General features: G+C 30.5%; 2 protein-coding genes and 1 non-coding gene across 3 annotated transcripts in view; 1 reads left to right on the plus strand and 2 right to left on the minus strand.

Annotated features, from left to right (window-relative positions):
* The first annotated feature begins 496 nt into the window (after positions 1-496).
* Positions 497-568, plus strand: TRNAW-CCA (transfer RNA tryptophan (anticodon CCA)). The gene has a single exon. It is a non-coding gene; the product is annotated as a tRNA-Trp (tRNA).
* A 10,856-nt stretch (positions 569-11,424) lies between these two features.
* Positions 11,425-23,807, minus strand: part of LOC137646626 (uncharacterized) — a 20,978-nt gene continuing 8,595 nt past the window's right edge. Inside the window, exon 2 of the mRNA XM_068379736.1 lies at positions 11,425-18,937. Within this exon, the coding sequence (XP_068235837.1) occupies positions 14,881-18,573 (3,693 nt within the window). The 5' untranslated portion in view covers positions 18,574-18,937 and the 3' untranslated portion in view covers positions 11,425-14,880. The remainder of the gene's footprint in view (positions 18,938-23,807) is intronic.
* LOC137646237 (KRAB-A domain-containing protein 2-like) lies at positions 13,333-14,148 on the minus strand. The gene has a single exon (XM_068379362.1). The coding sequence runs from the start codon at positions 14,146-14,148 to the stop codon at positions 13,333-13,335; it is 816 nt and encodes a 271-aa protein (XP_068235463.1).

Genomic DNA, 23,807 nt, shown 5'->3' on the forward strand with positions numbered 1-23,807 from the left:
ATAGTCTTATGAATAAAAGGAAGGATTTGTTATATTAAGAAGATTTTGTCCTTTTATGCTCAAGTGATTGATTGATTATGGATTTTCTTTTCTATTCATCCTTTAATTTGGATTGCTCAAGATGATGTGGGCAGGAATAATTTTAGAAAAATCCTTTATTCAAAATAGTCTTATGAATAAAAGGAAGGATTTGTTATATTAAGAAAATTTTGTCCTTTTATGCTCAAGTGATTGATTGATTATGGATTTTCTTTTCTATTCATCCTTTAATTTGGATTGCTCAAGATTTTGTGGGCAAGATTATGGATTTTCTTTTCTATTCATCCTTTAATTTCGATTGCTCAAGATGTTGTGGATAGGAATAATTTAGGAAAATCCTTTATTCAAAATACTCTTGTAAATGAAAGGGAGGATTTATTATATTAAGAAGATTTTGTAATTGGCACTTGACATTGAGATGTAGAAATTCCTTACGGGGACCGTAATTTGTCAAGTTGGCCTCGTGGCGCAATGGTAGCGCGTCTGACTCCAGATCAGAAGGCTGGGTGTTCGAGTCACTCCGGGGTCAAAGGATATCGTCTCCTCTGCAGGAGATGGACTTTTGTATTGCTAAGGAAATCTTTTCGTTACTAACTTTATTGCTAAGGAAATCTTTTCGTTACTAACTTTATTGCTAAGGAAATCTTTTCGTTACTAACTTTATTGCTAAGGAAATATTTTCGTTACTAACTTTATTGCTAAGGAAATCTTTTCGTTACTAACGTTGAAGGATTAGTCAATTTGATGTCTTCAAAAAGGTGTATGTCTTTTCATCTCTCCATCCAAAAGGAGAGATGAAAGATTAGGATATCGTCTCCTCTGCAGGAGATGGATTTTTGTATCGCTAAGGAAATCTTTTCGTTACTAACGTTGAAGGATTATTTAATGTCTTCAATAAAAGTGCATATCTTTTCATCTCTCCATCCAAAAGGAGAGATGAAAGATTAGGATATCGTCTCCTCTGCAGGAGATGGATTTTTGTATCGCTAAGGAAATCTTTTCGTTACTAACGTCGAAGGAATAGTCAATTTAATGTCTTCAAAAGAAGGGTATGTCTTTTCATCTCTCCATCCAAAAGGAGAGATGAAAGATTTAGATTCTCGCGGAGTTTAGATAAAATATTACGACGTTCTAGGCAACCAAGTCTCAATCTCCCTCTCTGTTAAAAGGTTTTGATTTCATCTTCTAAAATCATACCTTACCTGCTTCCATGTTATTAATGAACTCTGATGGGCTTTTCTGTTATTTTTAATTGTCCAGGATAGTGGAAATGTGTTATTTTTAACTTAAGATTATATTGTAGCAAAAAAAAAAAAGGGCTTTTCTATTATTTTTAATTGTCAAGGATAGTGGAAATGTGTTAATTTTAACTTAAGATTATATTGTAGCAAAAAAAAAAAATTGGGCTTTTCTATTATTTTTAATTGTCAAGGATAGTGGAAATGTGTTAATTTTAACTTAAGATTATATTGTAGCAAAAAAAAAAAATTGGGCTTTTCTATTATTTTTAATTGTCCAGGATAGTGGAAATGTGTTATTTTTTAACTTAAGATTATATTGCAGCAAAAAAAAAAGGGCTTTTCTATTATTTTTAATTGTCAAGGATAGTGGAAATGTGTTATTTTTAACTTAAGATTATATTGTAGCAAAAAAAAAAAATTGGGCTTTTCTATTATTTTTAATTGTCAAGGATAGTGGAAATGTGTTAATTTTAACTTAAGATTATATTGTAGCAAAAAAAAAAAATTGGGCTTTTCTATTATTTTTAATTGTCCAGGATAGTGGAAATGTGTTATTTTTTAACTTAAGATTATATTGCAGCAAAAAAAAAAGGGCTTTTCTATTATTTTTAATTGTCAAGGATAGTGGAAATGTGTTATTTTTAACTTAAGATTATATTGTAGCAAAAAAAAAAAAGGGCTTTTCTATTATTTTTAATTGTCAAGGATAGTGGAAATGTGTTAATTTTAACTTAAGATTATATTGTAGCAAAAAAAAAAAATTGGGCTTTTCTATTATTTTTAATTGTCCAGGATAGTGGAAATGTGTTAATTTTAACTTAAGATTATATTGTAGCAAAAAAAAAAAAAGGGCTTTTCTATTATTTTTAATTGTCAAGGATAGTGGAAATGTGTTATTTTTAACTTAAGATTATATTGTAGCAAAAAAAAAAAAAGGGCTTTTCTATTATTTTTAATTGTCAAGGATAGTGGAAATGTGTTAATTTTAACTTAAGATTATATTGTAGCAAAAAAAGAAAAAAAAATAGGGCTTTTCTATTATTTTTAATTGTCAAGGATAGTGGAAATGTGTTAATTTTAACTTAAGATTATATTGTAGCAAAAAAAAAAAAGGGCTTTTCTATTATTTTTAATTGTCAAGGATAGTGGAAATGTGTTAATTTTAACTTAAGATTATATTGTAGCAAAAAAAAAAAAAAAAGGGGGGCTTTTCTATTATTTTTAATTGTCAAGGATAGTGGAAATGTGTTAATTTTAACTTAAGATTATATTGTAGCAAAAAAAAAAAAAAGGGCTTTTCTATTATTTTTAATTGTCAAGGATAGTGGAAATGTGTTAATTTTAACTTAAGATTATATTGTAGCAAAAAAAAAAAAAAGGGCTTTTCTATTATTTTTAATTGTCAAGGATAGTGGAAATGTGTTATTTTTAACTTAAGATTATATTGTAGCAAAAAAAAAAAAAAAAAGGGCTTTTCTATTATTTTTAATTGTCAAGGATAGTGGAAATGTGTTAATTTTAACTTAAGATTATATTGTAGCAAAAAAAAAAAAAAAGGGCTTTTCTATTATTTTTAATTGTCAAGGATAGTGGAAATGTGTTATTTTTAACTTAAGATTATATTGTAGCAAAAAAAAAAAAGGGCTTTTCTATTATTTTTAATTGTCAAGGATAGTGGAAATGTGTTAATTTTAACTTAAGATTATATTGTAGCAAAAAAAAAAAAAAAGGGCTTTTCTATTATTTTTAATTGTCAAGGATAGTGGAAATGTGTTAATTTTAACTTAAGATTATATTGTAGCAAAAAAAAAAAAAAAGGGCTTTTCTATTATTTTTAATTGTCAAGGATAGTGGAAATGTGTTAATTTTAACTTAAGATTATATTGTAGCAAAAAAAAAAAAAGGGCTTTTCTATTATTTTTAATTGTCAAGGATAGTGGAAATGTGTTAATTTTAACTTAAGATTATATTGTAGCAAAAAAAAAAAAAAAGGGCTTTTCTATTATTTTTAATTGTCAAGGATAGTGGAAATGTGTTAATTTTAACTTAAGATTATATTGTAGCAAAAAAAAAAAAAAAGGGCTTTTCTATTATTTTTAATTGTCAAGGATAGTGGAAATGTGTTAATTTTAACTTAAGATTATATTGTAGCAAAAAAAAAAAAAGGGCTTTTCTATTATTTTTAATTGTCAAGGATAGTGGAAATGTGTTATTTTTAACTTAAGATTATATTGTAGCAAAAAAAAAAAAGGGCTTTTCTATTATTTTTAATTGTCAAGGATAGTGGAAATGTGTTAATTTTAACTTAAGATTATATTGTAGCAAAAAAAAAAAAATGGCTTTTCTATTATTTTTAATTGTCAAGGATAGTGGAAATGTGTTATTTTTAACTTAAGATTATATTGTAGCAAAAAAAAAAAAAAGGGCTTTTCTATTATTTTTAATTGTCAAGGATAGTGGAAATGTGTTATTTTTAACTTAAGATTATATTGTAGCAAAAAAAAAAAAAGGGCTTTTCTATTATTTTTAATTGTCAAGGATAGTGGAAATGTGTTATTTTTAACTTAAGATTATATTGTAGCAAAAAAAAAAAGGGCTTTTCTATTATTTTTAATTGTCAAGGATAGTGGAAATGTGTTAATTTTAACTTAAGATTATATTGTAGCAAAAAAAAAAAAAAAAAAAGGGCTTTTCTATTATTTTTAATTGTCAAGGATAGTGGAAATGTGTTAATTTTAACTTAAGATTATATTGTAGCAAAAAAAAAAAAAAAGGGCTTTTCTATTATTTTTAATTGTCAAGGATAGTGGAAATGTGTTAATTTTAACTTAAGATTATATTGTAGCAAAAAAAAAAAAAAAGGGCTTTTCTATTATTTTTAATTGTCAAGGATAGTGGAAATGTGTTAATTTTAACTTAAGATTATATTGTAGCAAAAAAAAAAAAAAGGGCTTTTCTATTATTTTTAATTGTCAAGGATAGTGGAAATGTGTTATTTTTAACTTAAGATTATATTGTAGCAAAAAAAAAAAGGGCTTTTCTATTATTTTTAATTGTCAAGGATAGTGGAAATGTGTTAATTTTAACTTAAGATTATATTGTAGCAAAAAAAAAAAATGGCTTTTCTATTATTTTTAATTGTCAAGGATAGTGGAAATGTGTTATTTTTAACTTAAGATTATATTGTAGCAAAAAAAAAAAAGGGCTTTTCTATTATTTTTAATTGTCAAGGATAGTGGAAATGTGTTATTTTTAACTTAAGATTATATTGTAGCAAAAAAAAAAAAGGGCTTTTCTATTATTTTTAATTGTCCAGGATAGTGGAAATGTGTTATTTTTAACTTAAGATTATATTGTAGCAAAAAAAGAAAAAAAAATAGGGCTTTTCTATTATTTTTAATTGTCAAGGATAGTGGAAATGTGTTAATTTTAACTTAAGATTATATTGTAGCAAAAAAAAAAAAAAAAAGGGCTTTTCTATTATTTTTAATTGTCCAGGATAGTGGAAATGTGTTAATTTTAACTTAAGATTATATTGTAGCAAAAAAAAAAAAAAAAGGGCTTTTCTATTATTTTTAATTGTCCAGGATAGTGGAAATGTGTTATTTTTAACTTAAGATTATATTGTAGCAAAAAAAAAAAAATGGCTTTTCTATTATTTTTAATTGTCAAGGATAGTGGAAATGTGTTATTTTTAACTTAAGATTATATTGTAGCCAAAAAAAAAAAAGGGCTTTTCTATTATTTTTAATTGTCAAGGATAGTGGAAATGTGTTATTTTTAACTTAAGATTATATTGTAGCAAAAAAAAAAAAAAGGGCTTTTCTATTATTTTTAATTGTCAAGGATAGTGGAAATGTGTTATTTTTAACTTAAGATTATATTGTAGCAAAAAAAAAAAAATGGCTTTTCTATTATTTTTAATTGTCAAGGATAGTGGAAATGTGTTATTTTTAACTTAAGATTATATTGTAGCAAAAAAAAAAAAAAGGGCTTTTCTATTATTTTTAATTGTCAAGGATAGTGGAAATGTGTTATTTTTAACTTAAGATTATATTGTAGCAAAAAAAAAAAAAATGGCTTTTCTATTATTTTTAATTGTCAAGGATAGTGGAAATGTGTTATTTTTAACTTAAGATTATATTGTAGCAAAAAAAAAAAAAGGGCTTTTCTATTATTTTTAATTGTCAAGGATAGTGGAAATGTGTTATTTTTAACTTAAGATTATATTGTAGCAAAAAAAAAAAAAAGGGCTTTTCTATTATTTTTAATTGTCAAGGATAGTGGAAATGTGTTATTTTTAACTTAAGATTATATTGTAGCAAAAAAAAAAAAAAGGGCTTTTCTATTATTTTTAATTGTCAAGGATAGTGGAAATGTGTTATTTTTAACTTAAGATTATATTGTAGCAAAAAAAAAAAAAAGGGCTTTTCTATTATTTTTAATTGTCAAGGATAGTGGAAATGTGTTAATTTTAACTTAAGATTATATTGTAGCAAAAAAAAAAAAATGGCTTTTCTATTATTTTTAATTGTCAAGGATAGTGGAAATGTGTTATTTTTAACTTAAGATTATATTGTAGCAAAAAAAAAAAAAAAGGGCTTTTCTATTATTTTTAATTGTCAAGGATAGTGGAAATGTGTTATTTTTAACTTAAGATTATATTGCAGCAAAAAAAAAAAATGGCTTTTCTATTATTTTTAATTGTCAAGGATAGTGGAAATGTGTTAATTTTAACTTAAGATTATATTGTAGCAAAAAAAAAAAAAGGGGGCTTTTCTATTATTTTCGATTGTCAAGGATAGTGGAAATGTGTTATTTTTAACTTAAGATTATATTGTAGCAAAAAAAAAAAAAATGGCTTTTCTATTATTTTTAATTGTCAAGGATAGTGGAAATGTGTTATTTTTAACTTAAGATTATATTGTAGCAAAAAAAAAAAAAAGGGCTTTTCTATTATTTTTAATTGTCAAGGATAGTGGAAATGTGTTATTTTTAACTTAAGATTATATTGTAGGAAAAAAAAAAAAAGGGCTTTTCTATTATTTTTAATTGTCCAGGATAGTGGAAATGTGTTAATTTTAACTTAAGATTATATTGTAGCAAAAAAAAAAAAGGGCTTTTCTATTATTTTTAATTGTCAAGGATAGTGGAAATGTGTTATTTTTAACTTAAGATTATATTGCAGCAAAAAAAAAAAGGGCTTTTCTATTATTTTTAATTGTCAAGGATAGTGGAAATGTGTTAATTTTAACTTAAGATTATATTGTAGCAAAAAAAAAAAAAAAAAGGGCTTTTCTATTATTTTTAATTGTCAAGGATAGTGGAAATGTGTTATTTTTAACTTAAGATTATATTGTAGCAAAAAAAAAAAATGGCTTTTCTATTATTTTTAATTGTCAAGGATAGTGGAAATGTGTTATTTTTAACTTAAGATTATATTGTAGCAAAAAAAAAAAAGGGCTTTTCTATTATTTTTAATTGTCAAGGATAGTGGAAATGTGTTATTTTTAACTTAAGATTATATTGTAGCAAAAAAAAAATGGCTTTTCTATTATTTTTAATTGTCAAGGATAGTGGAAATGTGTTAATTTTAACTTAAGATTATATTGTAGCAAAAAAAAAAAGGGCTTTTCTATTATTTTTAATTGTCAAGGATAGTGGAAATGTGTTATTTTTAACTTAAGATTATATTGTAGCAAAAAAAAAAAATAGGGCTTTTCTATTATTTTTAATTGTCCAGGATAGTGGAAATGTGTTAATTTTAACTTAAGATTATATTGTAGCAAAAAAAAAAAAAAAAAAGGGCTTTTCTATTATTTTTAATTGTCAAGGATAGTGGAAATGTGTTATTTTTAACTTAAGATTATATTGTAGCAAAAAAAAAAAAATAGGGCTTTTCTATTATTTTTAATTGTCCAGGATAGTGGAAATGTGTTAATTTTAACTTAAGATTATATTGTAGCAAAAAAAAAAAGGGCTTTTCTATTATTTTTAATTGTCAAGGATAGTGGAAATGTGTTAATTTTAACTTAAGATTATATTGTAGCAAAAAAAAAAAAAAAAAGGGCTTTTCTATTATTTTTAATTGTCCAGGATAGTGGAAATGTGTTATTTTTAACTTAAGATTATATTGTAGCAAAAAAAAAAATGGCTTTTCTATTATTTTTAATTGTCAAGGATAGTGGAAATGTGTTATTTTTAACTTAAGATTATATTGTAGCAAAAAAAAAAAATGGCTTTTCTATTATTTTTAATTGTCAAGGATAGTGGAAATGTGTTATTTTTAACTTAAGATTATATTGTAGCAAAAAAAAAAAAGGGCTTTTCTATTATTTTTAATTGTCAAGGATAGTGGAAATGTGTTATTTTTAACTTAAGATTATATTGTAGCAAAAAAAAAAAAGGGCTTTTCTATTATTTTTAATTGTCAAGGATAGTGGAAATGTGTTATTTTTAACTTAAGATTATATTGTAGCAAAAAAAAAAAATGGCTTTTCTATTATTTTTAATTGTCCAGGATAGTGGAAATGTGTTAATTTTAACTTAAGATTATATTGTAGCAAAAAAAAAAAATGGCTTTTCTATTATTTTTAATTGTCAAGGATAGTGGAAATGTGTTAATTTTAACTTAAGATTATATTGTAGCAAAAAAAAAAAAGGGCTTTTCTATTATTTTTAATTGTCAAGGATAGTGGAAATGTGTTAATTTTAACTTAAGATTATATTGTAGCAAAAAAAAAAAAAAAAAGGGCTTTTCTATTATTTTTAATTGTCCAGGATAGTGGAAATGTGTTATTTTTAACTTAAGATTATATTGTAGCAAAAAAAAAAATGGCTTTTCTATTATTTTTAATTGTCAAGGATAGTGGAAATGTGTTATTTTTAACTTAAGATTATATTGTAGCAAAAAAAAAAATGGCTTTTCTATTATTTTTAATTGTCAAGGATAGTGGAAATGTGTTAATTTTAACTTAAGATTATATTGTAGCAAAAAAAAAAATGGCTTTTCTATTATTTTTAATTGTCAAGGATAGTGGAAATGTGTTATTTTTAACTTAAGATTATATTGTAGCAAAAAAAAAAAAGGGCTTTTCTATTATTTTTAATTGTCAAGGATAGTGGAAATGTGTTATTTTTAACTTAAGATTATATTGTAGCAAAAAAAAAAAAAAGGGCTTTTCTATTATTTTTAATTGTCAAGGATAGTGGAAATGTGTTATTTTTAACTTAAGATTATATTGTAGCAAAAAAAAAAAATGGCTTTTCTATTATTTTTAATTGTCCAGGATAGTGGAAATGTGTTAATTTTAACTTAAGATTATATTGTAGCAAAAAAAAAAAATGGCTTTTCTATTATTTTTAATTGTCCAGGATAGTGGAAATGTGTTAATTTTAACTTAAGATTATATTGTAGCAAAAAAAGAAAAAAAAATAGGGCTTTTCTATTATTTTTAATTGTCAAGGATAGTGGAAATGTGTTAATTTTAACTTAAGATTATATTGTAGCAAAAAAAAAAATGGCTTTTCTATTATTTTTAATTGTCAAGGATAGTGGAAATGTGTTATTTTTAACTTAAGATTATATTGTAGCAAAAAAAAAAATGGCTTTTCTATTATTTTTAATTGTCAAGGATAGTGGAAATGTGTTATTTTTAACTTAAGATTATATTGTAGCAAAAAAAAAAAAAATAGGGCTTTTCTATTATTTTTAATTGTCCAGGATAGTGGAAATGTGTTAATTTTAACTTAAGATTATATTGTAGCAAAAAAAAAAAAAAAAAAGGGCTTTTCTATTATTTTTAATTGTCAAGGATAGTGGAAATGTGTTATTTTTAACTTAAGATTATATTGTAGCAAAAAAAAAAATGGCTTTTCTATTATTTTTAATTGTCAAGGATAGTGGAAATGTGTTAATTTTAACTTAAGATTATATTGTAGCAAAAAAAAAAAAAAAAGGCTTTTCTATTATTTTTAATTGTCAAGGATAGTGGAAATGTGTTATTTTTAACTTAAGATTATATTGTAGCAAAAAAAAAAATGGCTTTTCTATTATTTTTAATTGTCAAGGATAGTGGAAATGTGTTATTTTTAACTTAAGATTATATTGTAGCAAAAAAAAAAGGGCTTTTCTATTATTTTTAATTGTCAAGGATAGTGGAAATGTGTTATTTTTAACTTAAGATTATATTGTAGCAAAAAAAAAAATGGCTTTTCTATTATTTTTAATTGTCAAGGATAGTGGAAATGTGTTATTTTTAACTTAAGATTATATTGTAGCAAAAAAAAAAAAGGGCTTTTCTATTATTTTTAATTGTCAAGGATAGTGGAAATGTGTTATTTTTAACTTAAGATTATATTGTAGCAAAAAAAAAAAAAGGGCTTTTCTATTATTTTTAATTGTCAAGGATAGTGGAAATGTGTTAATTTTAACTTAAGATTATATTGTAGCAAAAAAAAAAAAGGGCTTTTCTATTATTTTTAATTGTCCAGGATAGTGGAAATGTGTTAATTTTAACTTAAGATTATATTGTAGCAAAAAAAGAAAAAAAAATAGGGCTTTTCTATTATTTTTAATTGTCAAGGATAGTGGAAATGTGTTAATTTTAACTTAAGATTATATTGTAGCAAAAAAAAAAATGGCTTTTCTATTATTTTTAATTGTCAAGGATAGTGGAAATGTGTTATTTTTAACTTAAGATTATATTGTAGCAAAAAAAAAAAAAAAATAGGGCTTTTCTATTATTTTTAATTGTCCAGGATAGTGGAAATGTGTTAATTTTAACTTAAGATTATATTGTAGCAAAAAAAAAAAAAGGGGCTTTTCTATTATTTTCGATTGTCAAGGATAGTGGAAATGTGTCAATTTTAACTTAAGATTATATTGTAGCAAAAAAAAAATAAATGGACTTTTCCATTATTTTCAATTGTCAAGGATAGTGGAAATGTGTCAATTTTAACTTAAGATTATATTGTAGCGCAAAAAAAAAAAAATGGACTTTTCTATTATTTTTGATTGTCAAGGATAGTGGAAATGTGTCAATTTTAACTTAAGATTATATTGTAGCAAAAAAAAAAAATGGGCTTTTCTATTATTTTTAATTGTCTAAGGGTGAAAATAAGTTACCTTTCAAGCACATATGTAAGTACCTGGTATCTGGAGACTTTCTTTCTGAGTGTACCTATAGGGGTGCTGGAAGGGATCACCCCCAAGTGTACTGGAAATTAGTTGCTGGAGGCTAAGTAACCATTTTCTTGCATTTCTAACGTCCAAGTGATCGGAATCAGATATGTGTTGCAGATGGTGTTCTAGTGAGCCCAGAACTATCATAGCCAGGTTTCCACAAGACATTATTTTAGAACCTATGCCCAGAATGATCCTTTCAGTCGACATGAGTCTTTTTATAGTTTATATATGACATATTTGTTTTTGGCGTTGTTAATAGTTTGTATATGACATATCTGTTTTGACGTTGTTGCCTTTTTCAGAATGATTTATTGTTAATTTGTTCTCTTCATTTATTTATTTCCTTATTTCCTTTCCTCACTGGGCTATTTTTCCCTATTGGGGCCCCTGGGCTTATAGCATCTTGCTTTTCCAACTAGGGTTGTAGCTTGGCTAGTAATAATAATAATAATAATAATAATAATAATAATCAGATGAAGGTCACAGGCATGGTGTGATCCCTGAATTTGAGCGTATTTACCACACACACATATTCATCCCAATTCAAATGGACGAAAGAGACTTTTCGTTATTCCAGTTCTTTTGTGGCATTAAATATTTGTGGAAATACATACATACAAATACCAAGGCACTTCCCCCAATTTTGGGGGGTAGCCGACATCAACAAATGAAACGGGGGACCTCTACTCTCTACGTTCCTCCCTGCCTGACAAGGGACTCAACCGAGTTCAGTTGGTACTGCTAGGGTGCCACAGCCCACCCTCCCACATTATCCACCACAGATGAAGCTTCATAATGCTGAATCCCTTACTGCTGCTACCTCCGCGGTCATCTAAGGCACCGGAGGAAGCAGCAGGAAATAGAGTAATACAAAATGGTAAGTTATAATCAATCACTAATGTTCATAAAAGAAGAACTTAATTCTGAGGAAAATAAAAACAAAAAACTAAGATTCCTGACTTGAGCAATTGAATGAGTTGGTCTATATGAGTTTATTGAAAGAAACTGTAATACACGAGGAATCAGACTTAGCCTATTTTTACAATGTTTTTGGTAAAGTTAAAAGTAACAAATAGCCAACTGTAATTTGTTGTCTCGCTGTTTGGTAGAATATTGCAGCCAGAACCGTAACAGAATTTCAGTCTCGCATATCACATTTATAGAAACAAAAACTCATATGTATAAAGTTTTATACTTAAGTGACACGTTATAAAGAATACCAAACACTCGTAAAACACATATTTTATTTTACCAACAAAATATACATAGCTGCAAAATTAATCTTATATCGAACGGACCATGAGGGTTTCAGTAAGTATATTTATTTTATCCACAGCATTAGGCGCAAATAATTAAGAAAATATTCTTCAATATTATTTTCTAAGTTTCTTGGCAGTAAAGAAACGTAATGGTAATGGATTTCGTAAAAAAAAAAAAAAAAAAAAAAAAAAAAACATGCTTGATATTGTACATACTTTGAAAAACTTTACATCTTGCATAATTTGAAATATTGTCAAAAGTTGGGCATACATTTGATGCTCATTGGCAGTCATAGAATTTTAGCCAGATGTATATGTTACATTCAAACTGTGAAATCAGTTATTTCGTGAAATGATTAAAACTGTTAGTCATTTCATGTAATGCCTGTAGGGGTCAGTCAATTCATGAATTGACTGAAAATTCCAGCCTTTTCGTGAAACGACTGTATTTGGTGACCAGACATTACACGAAATGACTAAAGTCATTTGTTATTGAGCTTTATATGTTTGAAAGGCGAAAGTGACTGTTTTGTACTCTTAAAATTTTATTCACAAGAAAATTCACACATATAAATATCACTAGTTAAAAAGTAAGTGACTAGCAATAGTAATATCAATATTTACAATAATTGCAAGAATAAATCACCTGGTATAATAATTATATTCATAAGAAAATCACAAATATAAAAGCAGTAGTTAAAAATTAAATCAATAGTACGATAAAACAATCGAACAATAGTAAAAACACATGACATATCAATTACGGATTTATTCATTTACACAGTTGAGGTTATTGTGGCATCTACTATTGCATAGCTGTTTAGATTTGAAACATTTGCATCTGTTTATTTGACATTTTTGGGACCATTGTATGAACACTTAACAAAACCTTATCCTCCACTGGTAGAGCATTTGATAACGGCTTCTCGGAGAGAAATTTCAATGTCATTGTTAATCTCACTTTCTTTCAGCAATCTCTCAGGACAAATGTCAAACTGATTCCTGGAATAGCTTCCTTTTAAAATACCACTTTTGGTGGCCACTCTGTATTGGTCGTTCATGCTCCTACTCACAATAACACCTAGGATGTTCCTTGGGTCTCCATGACCTCGATCAACCCATGGAATTGGAAGAGCAATGTTGTCTCCTATCTCACCTGCTACTAATCTGTTCGGCTCCTCTTAACCATACGTTCTGCTTGTTGTCTCTGAGATTCACTTGCTGCTAATCGTTGGGAGCTGATGCTGTTATGAAGTTGATCAAGGTTCGTTTGATGCTGGGATAGTGGCTCTGGCTCTTGTTCAGACTCATTCATTTCAGCTTTGGGTGGTTCTCGCTCGGGTTCATTGACATCAGCTTCTGCATCAGTTTCAGGCTCGTTGGCATCTGTTTTTTGCTTTTGAAGCATTGTTATAAGGTCTTGCTCAGACTGCAGGCAACTGATGATTTCCTGTGGAAGCGATGTTCACGTCAGTCCGACTCGGGCATTCACACCGAACATTGCAGCATATGGACTTCTTTTGATCCCTGCATGGTAAGCCGAATTCTTGGAAAACTGAACAAATTTGATGCCTGTAGCCCAGTCCGTTGAGTTGTTGTCAGCCATCTACGCTACAAGCACGTCTTTTATGTCACCATTTGCTCGCTCAACAGAGCCTTGGCTCTGTGGGTGTCTAGGCTTGCCGTGAACGATTGACAATTCAGGCCACAAAGAACGTAGTTCAGTAATAATCTGAGCTGTAAACTCAGAACCATTGTCTGATTGAAGGATTACAGGAGCACCCAGAAGTAATAATATATCAGCAAGTTGGAATGCTACTTCAGCTGCACGCTTTGATGTGAGCGGACGTAGAACGCAGAACTTTGTCAGATGGTCTTGGTACGCCATTATCCATTTGAAGGCTCTACATGACATAGACTGCATGTCTATGAGATCAACCTGGCCACGTGATGAAAATTCAGTACTCAGAATAGTTTTAACTACGACACCCTTTGTCATTGGTCGCTTTCTCTTTTTCTGGCATTCCAGGCATAACGACTTGAATAGTTCAGTTGTATCTCGCTGAATGTTGTCATATTTCACTTGGAGTTCTTTTGTCATTCTGTCTCGACCGCCATGACCAGTTGCAACGTGTGCTCTTTTAACTATGTCAAATATGTCCTCAATGGAGACATAGTACACCGGTGTTTCGTCTAGAGTTTGTCGTTTCTTAATAATTTTCTCAACATCCCCACACTGTAACACTTCATATTTACTCAGAAGGTAATATTTGTGACGGCTTTTCGTGTTCTTTCTTTCGCTAGCTCTACGAATGTCCTCAATCATTTGAAAATAAGCGTCTTTCGGAATGAGATACTTGGAACACTTCTCATACCTAGATAATAACTCTTCACTAAATTTTAACTCTATGCTCTCAGACATCTTGTCAAGGTACTAGAATAAACTGATCTTGTAGTAAGGGAGGTGAGAGTAATGTGTACTATATTCGTGGCCGGAGTTGTTTCGTAGATAGCGGAAACGAGTCAAAATACTAATTCACACTTTGCCTAAAGTATAACAGCCATATGGTGTAACAAAAATGACAATAAATCAGTCATTTCGCGAAATGACTAGAATTATCAGTCATATCATGAATTGACTAACCCCTGCAGGCATTACATGTAATGACTGACAGTTTTAGTCATTTCACGAAATAACTGATTTCACAGTTTGACTGTAACATATATATGCAAATAATTTCAAACTGGAACTAATAAGGGATTTTGCAGTTAGATTATAACCTCACTAAATCGCACAAATGTGGATCGACTTTAAGGATTTAAAGTTGAATGTCGCATCGTTTTTGGTAAAGTATATAAAATAAATTCCACAAGCATCACGTGAGCATGTTTTATATCCATTTATTTCATTTACAACTCGTAAAACATCGTTACGGTTCTAGGCGTTTATATTTCGCTATGTTTCTTATACATGAAGTCAGTTAATGAGATATATGTCAAGGGACAATTCATTAACACGAATCATGAGTTAGTTTAATTCTATTTTCAATAAATTACTGAAAGAGGGAACTGCCTGGAAATGATGATGATCAAATTTTTTTTTTCAGGTATTTTGAAAAATTTGATGTGGACATACAAGTAGAAGGCACATTATTCATTTCCTTTTTTTAAGAATAATTTCATCTTCTGTTCCCTGGCATTCTGGGCTTACATCATGTTCCATAGAAAGCCATTTAGCTCCCCGGGCTATCATATCTCCGAGTTTGGGTTCTTCTCCATGGTATTCTACTGCAGATATAATGCCAGGCTTTGTTGCAATGTAGGAAGTAAGATGAAACCATTGCAGAGGAAAGATTATTTTAGGAAATTTCAAGTGCAGTGGTAAAGGCCAGAGCCAGTTCTCTAAGAGATATGGTAACTTTTTGGTGAAATGAATTTGGAGGTGAAAAACTACTCTGATAGCAGAAATTCGCTCGATTTTCTCAAGTATACGTATAATGTTAAAAACACCATCTTCGTTTGTCACCGTGACGATTACTTTAAGATCACACTCTTTGTTGACCAGAGTATCCAGGACATCCTTCAGAAAGAACATGTCATTCGTAGTTATATATAGAGTGATGGATGAAGGAACCTGTATAGATGTTTTTGTAAGAATGAAATTCAATGAGTCAAGGTAATAACCCTCGAGATGTTCCGGTAAAACGTCATCTGAAAAAAGTTTGGACAGTTTTTGAAGGAACACGGGTGACGAAATGCACTCTTCTGACATGAGTTGTATCTCATTGAAAGCCCAAGGTTCTTTCACGTGGAAGAGTTGCAGTATAGATTCCAGTGCATCCCCTGAGGCAGTATTTTCTTCATCAGTTTGTGAAAGAATACCTGCCATAAATTTGATTATCTGAGCTAATTCCTTGCCTTTCAATTGTAATTGGTATGCGTTATCTGGGAAGTCGAAGAGTTCATTAATACCCTTTCCCTGCAGTATTTGATTACTTAAATGTTGAGCTGCTAGGAGTTCTTGAATGCTTTTATGTATAAATGTCCAAGTCACGTTATTAATAGAATTATCTGCTTTGATTTTGCAAGTCATTAATATAGAAAGTGCCTCGCTAGGTTTTAGATTCAAGTCTTCCGCTGCTGCGTCCAATTCGTCTTCCTCATTAGGTGTGATATAGAGTCTGTTTTCTTGTATTGTTTGCCATGCTATTTTCTCTAGTGCAATTTTCCATTTCTTAACTTTCCTCCTGATATCTTTATGATTAGAAGGATGCCGAGAAACGTGTCGCTGTATTTCTCTATTTATGTAAAGGTCAGTAATTGTTTGATAAAGTTTTGTGGCAGTTATGGAGGAAATGAGATTTTCTACATTGTCCTTCCATATCAGAGCAAAAAATGCAATAGCTATGGGTGTTTTAGCAAATGACTTCAAAGAACTCTCCATTGATTTCAAATAATCACTGAACTCTTGGGACTTTGATGGGTGATCGTCTTCAAAAAGCTTAGATATGTATTTTTCCAGACCTTCCTCCGTAAAGCCTACCATATCAAGGGAAATGTACCTGTTTGTTTTTGTTGCAGACTGAAATAACTGAACTACATTTGCTGTAAATTCAGGTCGTGTAGTGATGATCATATGACTAGATGGAAATTTGTGTAGTGTGTCCTTTATTAGGTTTTGTGCTGTAGGTCCAGCTTCATCAAAACCATCTACTAAAATGGTGAGCCTCAGCTCAGAGAGAAATATCACTATTTCATCATCTGTGAGATTTCTAAAACTTGGTAATATATTTTTTAGGAAAGTGAATAGAGTTTCGGTATTTGTGCATATGTCGTTGCATGAAAAGAAAATGAGGAAATCAACCGTAGTAAGACCATCCATTTCAATTCTTTTAGTCCAACACTGGATAAGATACTTGCACAGGGAAGTTTTTCCTGATCCAGCCTGCCCTTGTAAAATAAGACAATGGATCTGTGAGGAGAAAAGGGTCAGGATTTTGCTGGTTGGCATAGGTGTACATCTTTCGTAGTTTACAACTACAGTAACTTCTGTATCAGTATATAAGTCGAGGATGTCCCATGAACCGTGTTTATTTCCATTTATGACTAGAATAGGTGGGGCCACTTTCATTTGCTCCCTTTCATAATAGGTTTTAAGTTCGCAAATAGCTGTTTTAAGTAATTCGTGATGATATATTGGCTCCATTTCATTCAGATCCTGCCGAGGTGGGACTTTATCCTTGATGCTATCTAGTCTATCATTAAGGTTTTTTAATTCTTCAGAAAATTTATTATCTTCTAATTTCTTCTGTGCTTTTAGAAGATGCAATGTTCTTTCAAGATGTTTTTTCAAACTCTCGAAACTTGAAGCAAGATCATAATCTGTGTACACAGGTTTCTCATGTATAAAGGAATTTCTCATACTCTTGACACACCATAGATTGTGCTGAATAGTGTCAGCAGGTTTGCTACAATTATCAAAATGAAGTCCACAGAATTTTTTAATGATTTTATCTAGGAATGTTACATCTAGTTCTGATGGGGGAGTCTTTTGTTGGATGTGCTTCATTTCGGCATCAGTCCATTGTTTACTATTTTCCTGGTTAGTAAGGACCTCTTGCCCATTTGGACAAAACGTTTCAAACACTAAACTGAAAACTTGAGATACTGGTCCTCCTGCATGAAAAACCAGATACATTTTCAGAAGATTTAATTCATTTGTAGTAAAGTTATTGACTTGCTGACAATAGTTGTAACATATTCTTGTACATTCCGCAGGTGATGTACTGAATTCGTCGGGGTTGTTTGTAGGTTTGGTACATGGTATTTTCACATTATTCGGTTGCTCAGTAGGTGACGCGTAGAATTCGGTAGGGGATGCTGATGGAAGACTTTCTCTTAGCGTTCGTTCTTGCTCGGCTGTAGCCTTGTATGAAGGAAAGAGATCAGATGCTATTTTTTCTAGAGTTGTTATTAGTCTTGATTGCTCGGAGCATCCATCCAAAACTTCGGCTGACAAGTAAAAATAATTGTTAGAGAGACATTCTCTTGCATAAGCATCAAAATCATAATGTGCCTTTTGTCTAAATGCTTCTAAGTTTTCTATGATGCAAAGAAAGTGACTTTCTTTGTCTCTCCTTTGCAGATACAGAAGCAAAATTTGCCCAAGAAGCTTTGTTGGAAGTTCTTGTAATTCTGAACAGTTTAGTATTTTCTCAGTTTGTTTACGTGAAAAGGGTTTCTTTGTTGTTTGTATGAAATCCTTCAATTCTTGTATATGGTCCTTCCATAAAGTTTCCATTATTCGAATACAGATTGCCTTGTAAAGATTGTCGTACAAAAAGCATAAATTTTCTTGTGAAGTGGGTCTTACTATTTTTGTGTATCTTTTTTTCATAACCTGTTGCCGAAGGGAATGCATACTTATTTTAGTTCTTTCTTCCACCTCAGACAAAATAGTCAATAACAGTTCTCTTTGTTGTTCTATTAAATGTTCAAGCTGGGTGTCATTTTCTTGAATTTCGAGTCCATTGTAGTACAGCTCCTTTGCACATTTTAAATTATATTTCAAATCTCTGGCGTCCTCTCCTAGAGCACATTTTTCTTGGATCAGTATATATAGGAGTCTTACGTCCAACTCTTCTTTTGGCTTCGACTTGAAATCACGTCTGCGCTCAAGAGCGTACACCTTCCCATACTTGTCTTCAAGCAGAGGTCCAAGCACACTTTTTAGATCTTCATCTTTTATCTTAGTGAGTAGAGTGTAGGTTTTTAGGAACACTATCTCTGTTACAGAGCGAATAGATTTGAAGCTTTCAAATAAATCATCAGATTCTTTGATAGACATTGTCTTAAGTTAAATTGTTTCCTTTGCCTTATGGTGTTATGACTGAACTCTTGATTTTAACCATTTGTCCTGAGGTTCAATTCGCTTTTCTAAGAAAAGGTGTTCTGTGTAGTATAATGCTTTATAATTAAGCTGCACGAACACTTGAATACTAGGCACGTCTATACAGCCATGTTAAACCAAAATTTGTCCGAAAAATAATGAAATGTATTATAACTTTGTGCTTGTCAGTACAGTGGTCTATACCTCACAAATAGTATTTCGCCCTTCTTCAGTAGTGGCTTGAAGTGTTGCATAGAGCTATTCCGTAGTTACACTGCACCAGTTTCCAACAAAATGCTTTCTTGCTCACCATTATGAATTCCTGTAAAAATAGAAATGTGTGATTAATAGAAGTATATTTTTGTAAGCTCTTTATAGGTGTATTGCATTAAACAGATTAGTGATTTAGCTATTTAAGAAGTTTTTAGATCTTATGTGTGGTATTCTAAACCTAATTGTTAAGTGGGTTAAACAGATTTTTAAAAAGATCCCCCATATCTGATTTCGTGAATAGAAATGTGAAATTCATATACCCGTGATTTCTTCCTCTTGCTCTAGATTTGAAACTAGCAACTTTAGTACGTGCATATCATTTTGATCTTTTTCCAAAGTCAATAATTAAACCTTATTTCAAATTCTAATACCGAAAAAAAAACATTGTTTATAATCATGGTAGTTAAAATAATTTTAGTGTGTAATCTAGTTTTCATTGATTCTGAAAAGAGTTTTGGGTAGTTTAAGTAGAAATACTATTTTCCTTGCAAGCTGATCTTCAACTCTATTTTTATTCTGAGTCTTGAAAAACTAAGCTTTGGTTTATTCTTATGAAATTATGCCCATTATATGGAGAATAACTACAGTGCAGGGTAAGATATCTGAAGTGGGCTTAGCGTTTATGATGTATAGACAAGAATGATTTAGACTCAGGGGGGGGGGGGGGGGGGCAACCTATGGCGCATGCGTCGACAGTGGCGCATTGCACGATTGCAAATGGCGCACAATACCCCAGAGATGATGCAAGAAAAAAAACATGCCTGCTCAAAAAAAAAAAAAAAAAAAAATTAATAATAATACTAATGATAATACTGTATTTTCCTTTACAACTGCTACATCTGTCCACACTGAAGGCATCAAATCCTTACTGTTAACTATCTTGTTCTATTTAAATCAAGGGGATCTAATTGGGCGAGCCACTGCAATTTAATGATAAACCCTTATTCTATTTTATGGGAACATTTTTTGTTCCATATAAATATTCACTCATCATGAACAATTATAAGAATGCTAATAACAATAATGATGATGATGATACTACTAAGGAAGGTGATGAAGATAGTTTTAATACTGATATTTATGAAAATGATATATGATAATTTTTCTTATTGTACAATACTGAATTGCCTGACATACGTTTCATTAACATTTACATATCTTCGTACCCACAGGGCTAACAGCAAGTGTTTTCTTTTATTGGTGAGTAGATTGGCATGAGTTTCTTATCAAATTTCATCATTTTTATTCTTAATTTGATTTAGTATCCATTTACTTTTATACTTTTTGATATGTTCTTCTCAAATTCTTTGTCTGTACTGACAACTTTCTTTATTGGGACTCTTTTTGCATGTAGTATTCTGCTTATATTTTACTCTGATTGCATCGTGACTTTTAAGAGCATCAGTAATAATAATAATGATAATAATAATAATAATAATGATAATAATAATAATAATGATAATGATAATAATTAATAATAATAATAATAGTAGTAGTAGTAGTAGTAGTAGTAGTAGTAGTAGTAGTGATGATGATGCCTGCCTGGCCTTCCACTGCCTTGTGTGATATGTCATGCAGTTTCGTCTACACATGATTTAGTCATCACAGTTGTGGGACATTATCATTTAGGACGGATTTGGACCTCTCTGGCATTATTTATTATTATTATTATTATTATTATTATTATTATTATTATTATTATTATTATTATTATTATTATTAACTAAGCTATAACCCTAGTTGAAAAAGCAGGATGCCATAAGCCCAGAGGCTCTAACAAGGAAAATAGCCCTGCAAGGAAAGGAAACAAGGAAAAATAAAATATTTTAAAAACAGTAACATTAAAATATATATCCTATATAAACTATAAAAACTTAACAAAACAAGAGGAAGATAAATAAGATGGAATAGTGTGTCCGAGTGTACTCTCAAGCAAGAGAACTCTAGCCCAAGACAGTGGAAGACCATGGTATAGAGGCTATGACACTACCCAAGACTAGAGAACAATGGTTTGATTTTGGATTGTCCTTCTAGAAGAGCTGCTCACCATAGCTATAGAGTCTCTTCTACCCTTACCAAGAGGAAAGTAGCCACTGAACAATTACAGTGCACTATTTAACCCCTTGTGTGAAGAAGAATTCTTTGGTAATCTAAGTGTTGTCAGGTGTATGAGGACAGGAGAATCTGTAAAGAATAGGCGAGACTATTCGGTGTATTATGTAGACAAAGGGAAAGTGAACCGTGACCGGAGAGTCAAAGGACCCCATAACTCTGGCGGCAGTATTTCAACGATTGGCTGGTACCCTGGTTCTACCTATGGTCCTTTATCCTGTGGTTGACTTTTCATTCTTCTTTATCATCAAGTACCGTTGGAAAGTTAATCTTTATTATCGACCATCTATGTTTTTTATCTTCTTTATAATTCAGTTCTTCGGTGATGTTTCTGTTAACCATTTTAACCCATTTATTGTTAATGTATCTCTATAGTCCATTTCTTTTATCGAAGCATATTTGCACCGACTCGCAGGGGTGCCCTTTTAGCTGGGAAAAGTTTCCGGATCGCTGATTGGTTGGGCAAGATAATTCTAACCAATCAGCGATCAGGAAACTTTTCCGAGCTGAAAGGGCACCCGTGCAAGTCGGTGCAAATATGCCTCGATAAAAGAAATGGACTATAGATAGAATTGTGAACTTTGAATATCCCCTCTCTGATACCTTGTATAATACATCTTCCAATGGATTTAGTTGTCTTTTTTGGCCATTATTCTCCAAATTATGATGCCGTGATTTTATAATATCTTATCTATATGCTGAAGTTCATGTTGGAATATTCAGTGAACACCTCACTGTATTGCCATCTTCTTTACCACTGATATAGGAGGTCAGGTAACCTCAAGGTGGTGGGTAGCTTCAACACACTTATCTGGCACAAATGGGTGATTCGGGTCTCCTTTTGAGTTTGAGTGCCCCCCTGGGATTAACACATACACATCCCACCCACCAATTGCTGTAACATATACTCTGCAAAGTGTTTTAGCCCACCTTTCGGGGGGGGGGGGGGGGGCTGGAATTGATATTCTCATTGAAATTATATCAACCGTTCTGACCCACAAGTGATTTTATATGCTTGACCTTACATATAATTATCTTCGACTGAATACTTCGGTTTAATTTAGGAATATCTTTCATCTTTGTTTATTCTTGTTACTCTCATCGTTAATACATCTATTTTCTCTTCATCTCTACCCAATCCCTCCATACAATGCCAGTTATATAGTTATATAAGGAGCTATAGGATCTGTGCCATATGGCCTGGTGTTGGGTACTTGAAGGCCATTCAGTATAGAGATGCAATTAGATGAAAACCACAGAGTTGCAATGTTTAGAGAAGTTGGAGAGCAAGATAGAAGAGAAAAACTGGGCAACTAAAATACTTATGACTTTTCAAAATACACACAAAATATTTTCTCCTCATCTCTATCCATTATTATTATTATTATTATTATTATTATTATTATTATTATTATTATTATTATTATTATTATTATTATTATTATCCAAGCTACAACCCTAGTTGGAAAAGCAAGATGCTATAAGCCCAGGGGCTCCAACAGGGAAAAATAGCCCAGTGAGGAAAGGAAATAAGGAAATAAATAAATGAAGAGAACAAATTAACAATAAATCATTCTAAAGAAAGTAACAACGTCAAAACAGACATGTCACATATAAACTATTAACCACATCAAAAATAAATGTGTCATAAATAAACTCCCTCCATACAATGCCAGCAGTCGTATTTTTTAATTACGTGGACTGAAACGGGGACCTTTCTTTACGTGTTTTGAGGATATTACTATCTTGGTCCCCAAAACATGGAACTTACTTTAGATTAAGTTGATAAAGGTAAAACTTTGTTTACTGAGATATTAATCCTTTTGTTTAAGCTTTATCTCCTAAGCCAGTGGTTCCCAACCTGTGAGAAATTTCCCCCTGGGGGGAAATTTGAAGCTACCAGGGGGGAAATAATTACACTCCCTACTAACTAAAAAAAAGTATCAGGTGATAAAGCTAGCCCTGATATTGATACACTGGTGCACGAGAAGCAGACTCAACCTTCTCACTAATTCAATTTTGAAGTAGAAGAATAAACAAAAGTCTTTTTATTTTGCTACTAGCCGCTCTCCATATACTGATAAACAAATAGTTACAGAGTAAAATGGATAGAGAGCGGTTAGTAACAACTAACCTCGTAGCTCTATGGCTATGCTGTTAGTTGTTACTAACCACTCTCTATCCAGTTTACTCTGTAACTATTTGTTTATCAGTATATTTGTTTAATGGAAAAATGAATTAGTAAGTCGTCAGAGTGTGTTTCAACTACTCTTTCCCTCATACACATGGAAGGGGAAATCTGGAGGGTTGCACTGGGTGCAGGGGGGAAATGACAGGAAAAAGGTTGGGAACCACTATCCTAAGCCTTTTTTCCACTGCCCCTGGCCTTCAGACATCCAACTAAGAAGGTTCATGTTATGTCAATGGTCAGACTTCACGAACATTTTATTGAAATATCAAAGTTGTTCTGCGTTAATGAAATTATACTATTAAAACCATTATATTTTATCTTTAACTTAATTATTTTATATTGAGTTGGCCTTACAGTAGATCCTTGACCATATTTATTATTTTATAATTAATAGAGCTGATTAGTTGGAAAACTTTGATAACCCTCACTGTGTTTTCAGCCGGAAGTATTGTGCATGACTTGTGTCCTTTATGTCTTGCACTGCATCAGGGATAGATTATATTACTCTCAGTTCATTAAGGACTTTGCAAATGACCTAGCTACTGCTCTGTGTACTTGCTTCTCAGTTCATTAAGGACCTTGCAAATGACCTAGCTACTGCTCTGTGTAGTCTTGC

Source organism: Palaemon carinicauda, chromosome 1 (genome assembly GCF_036898095.1).
Source record: "Palaemon carinicauda isolate YSFRI2023 chromosome 1, ASM3689809v2, whole genome shotgun sequence".
In the NCBI taxonomy this organism is placed as follows: Eukaryota; Metazoa; Arthropoda; class Malacostraca; order Decapoda; family Palaemonidae; genus Palaemon; species Palaemon carinicauda.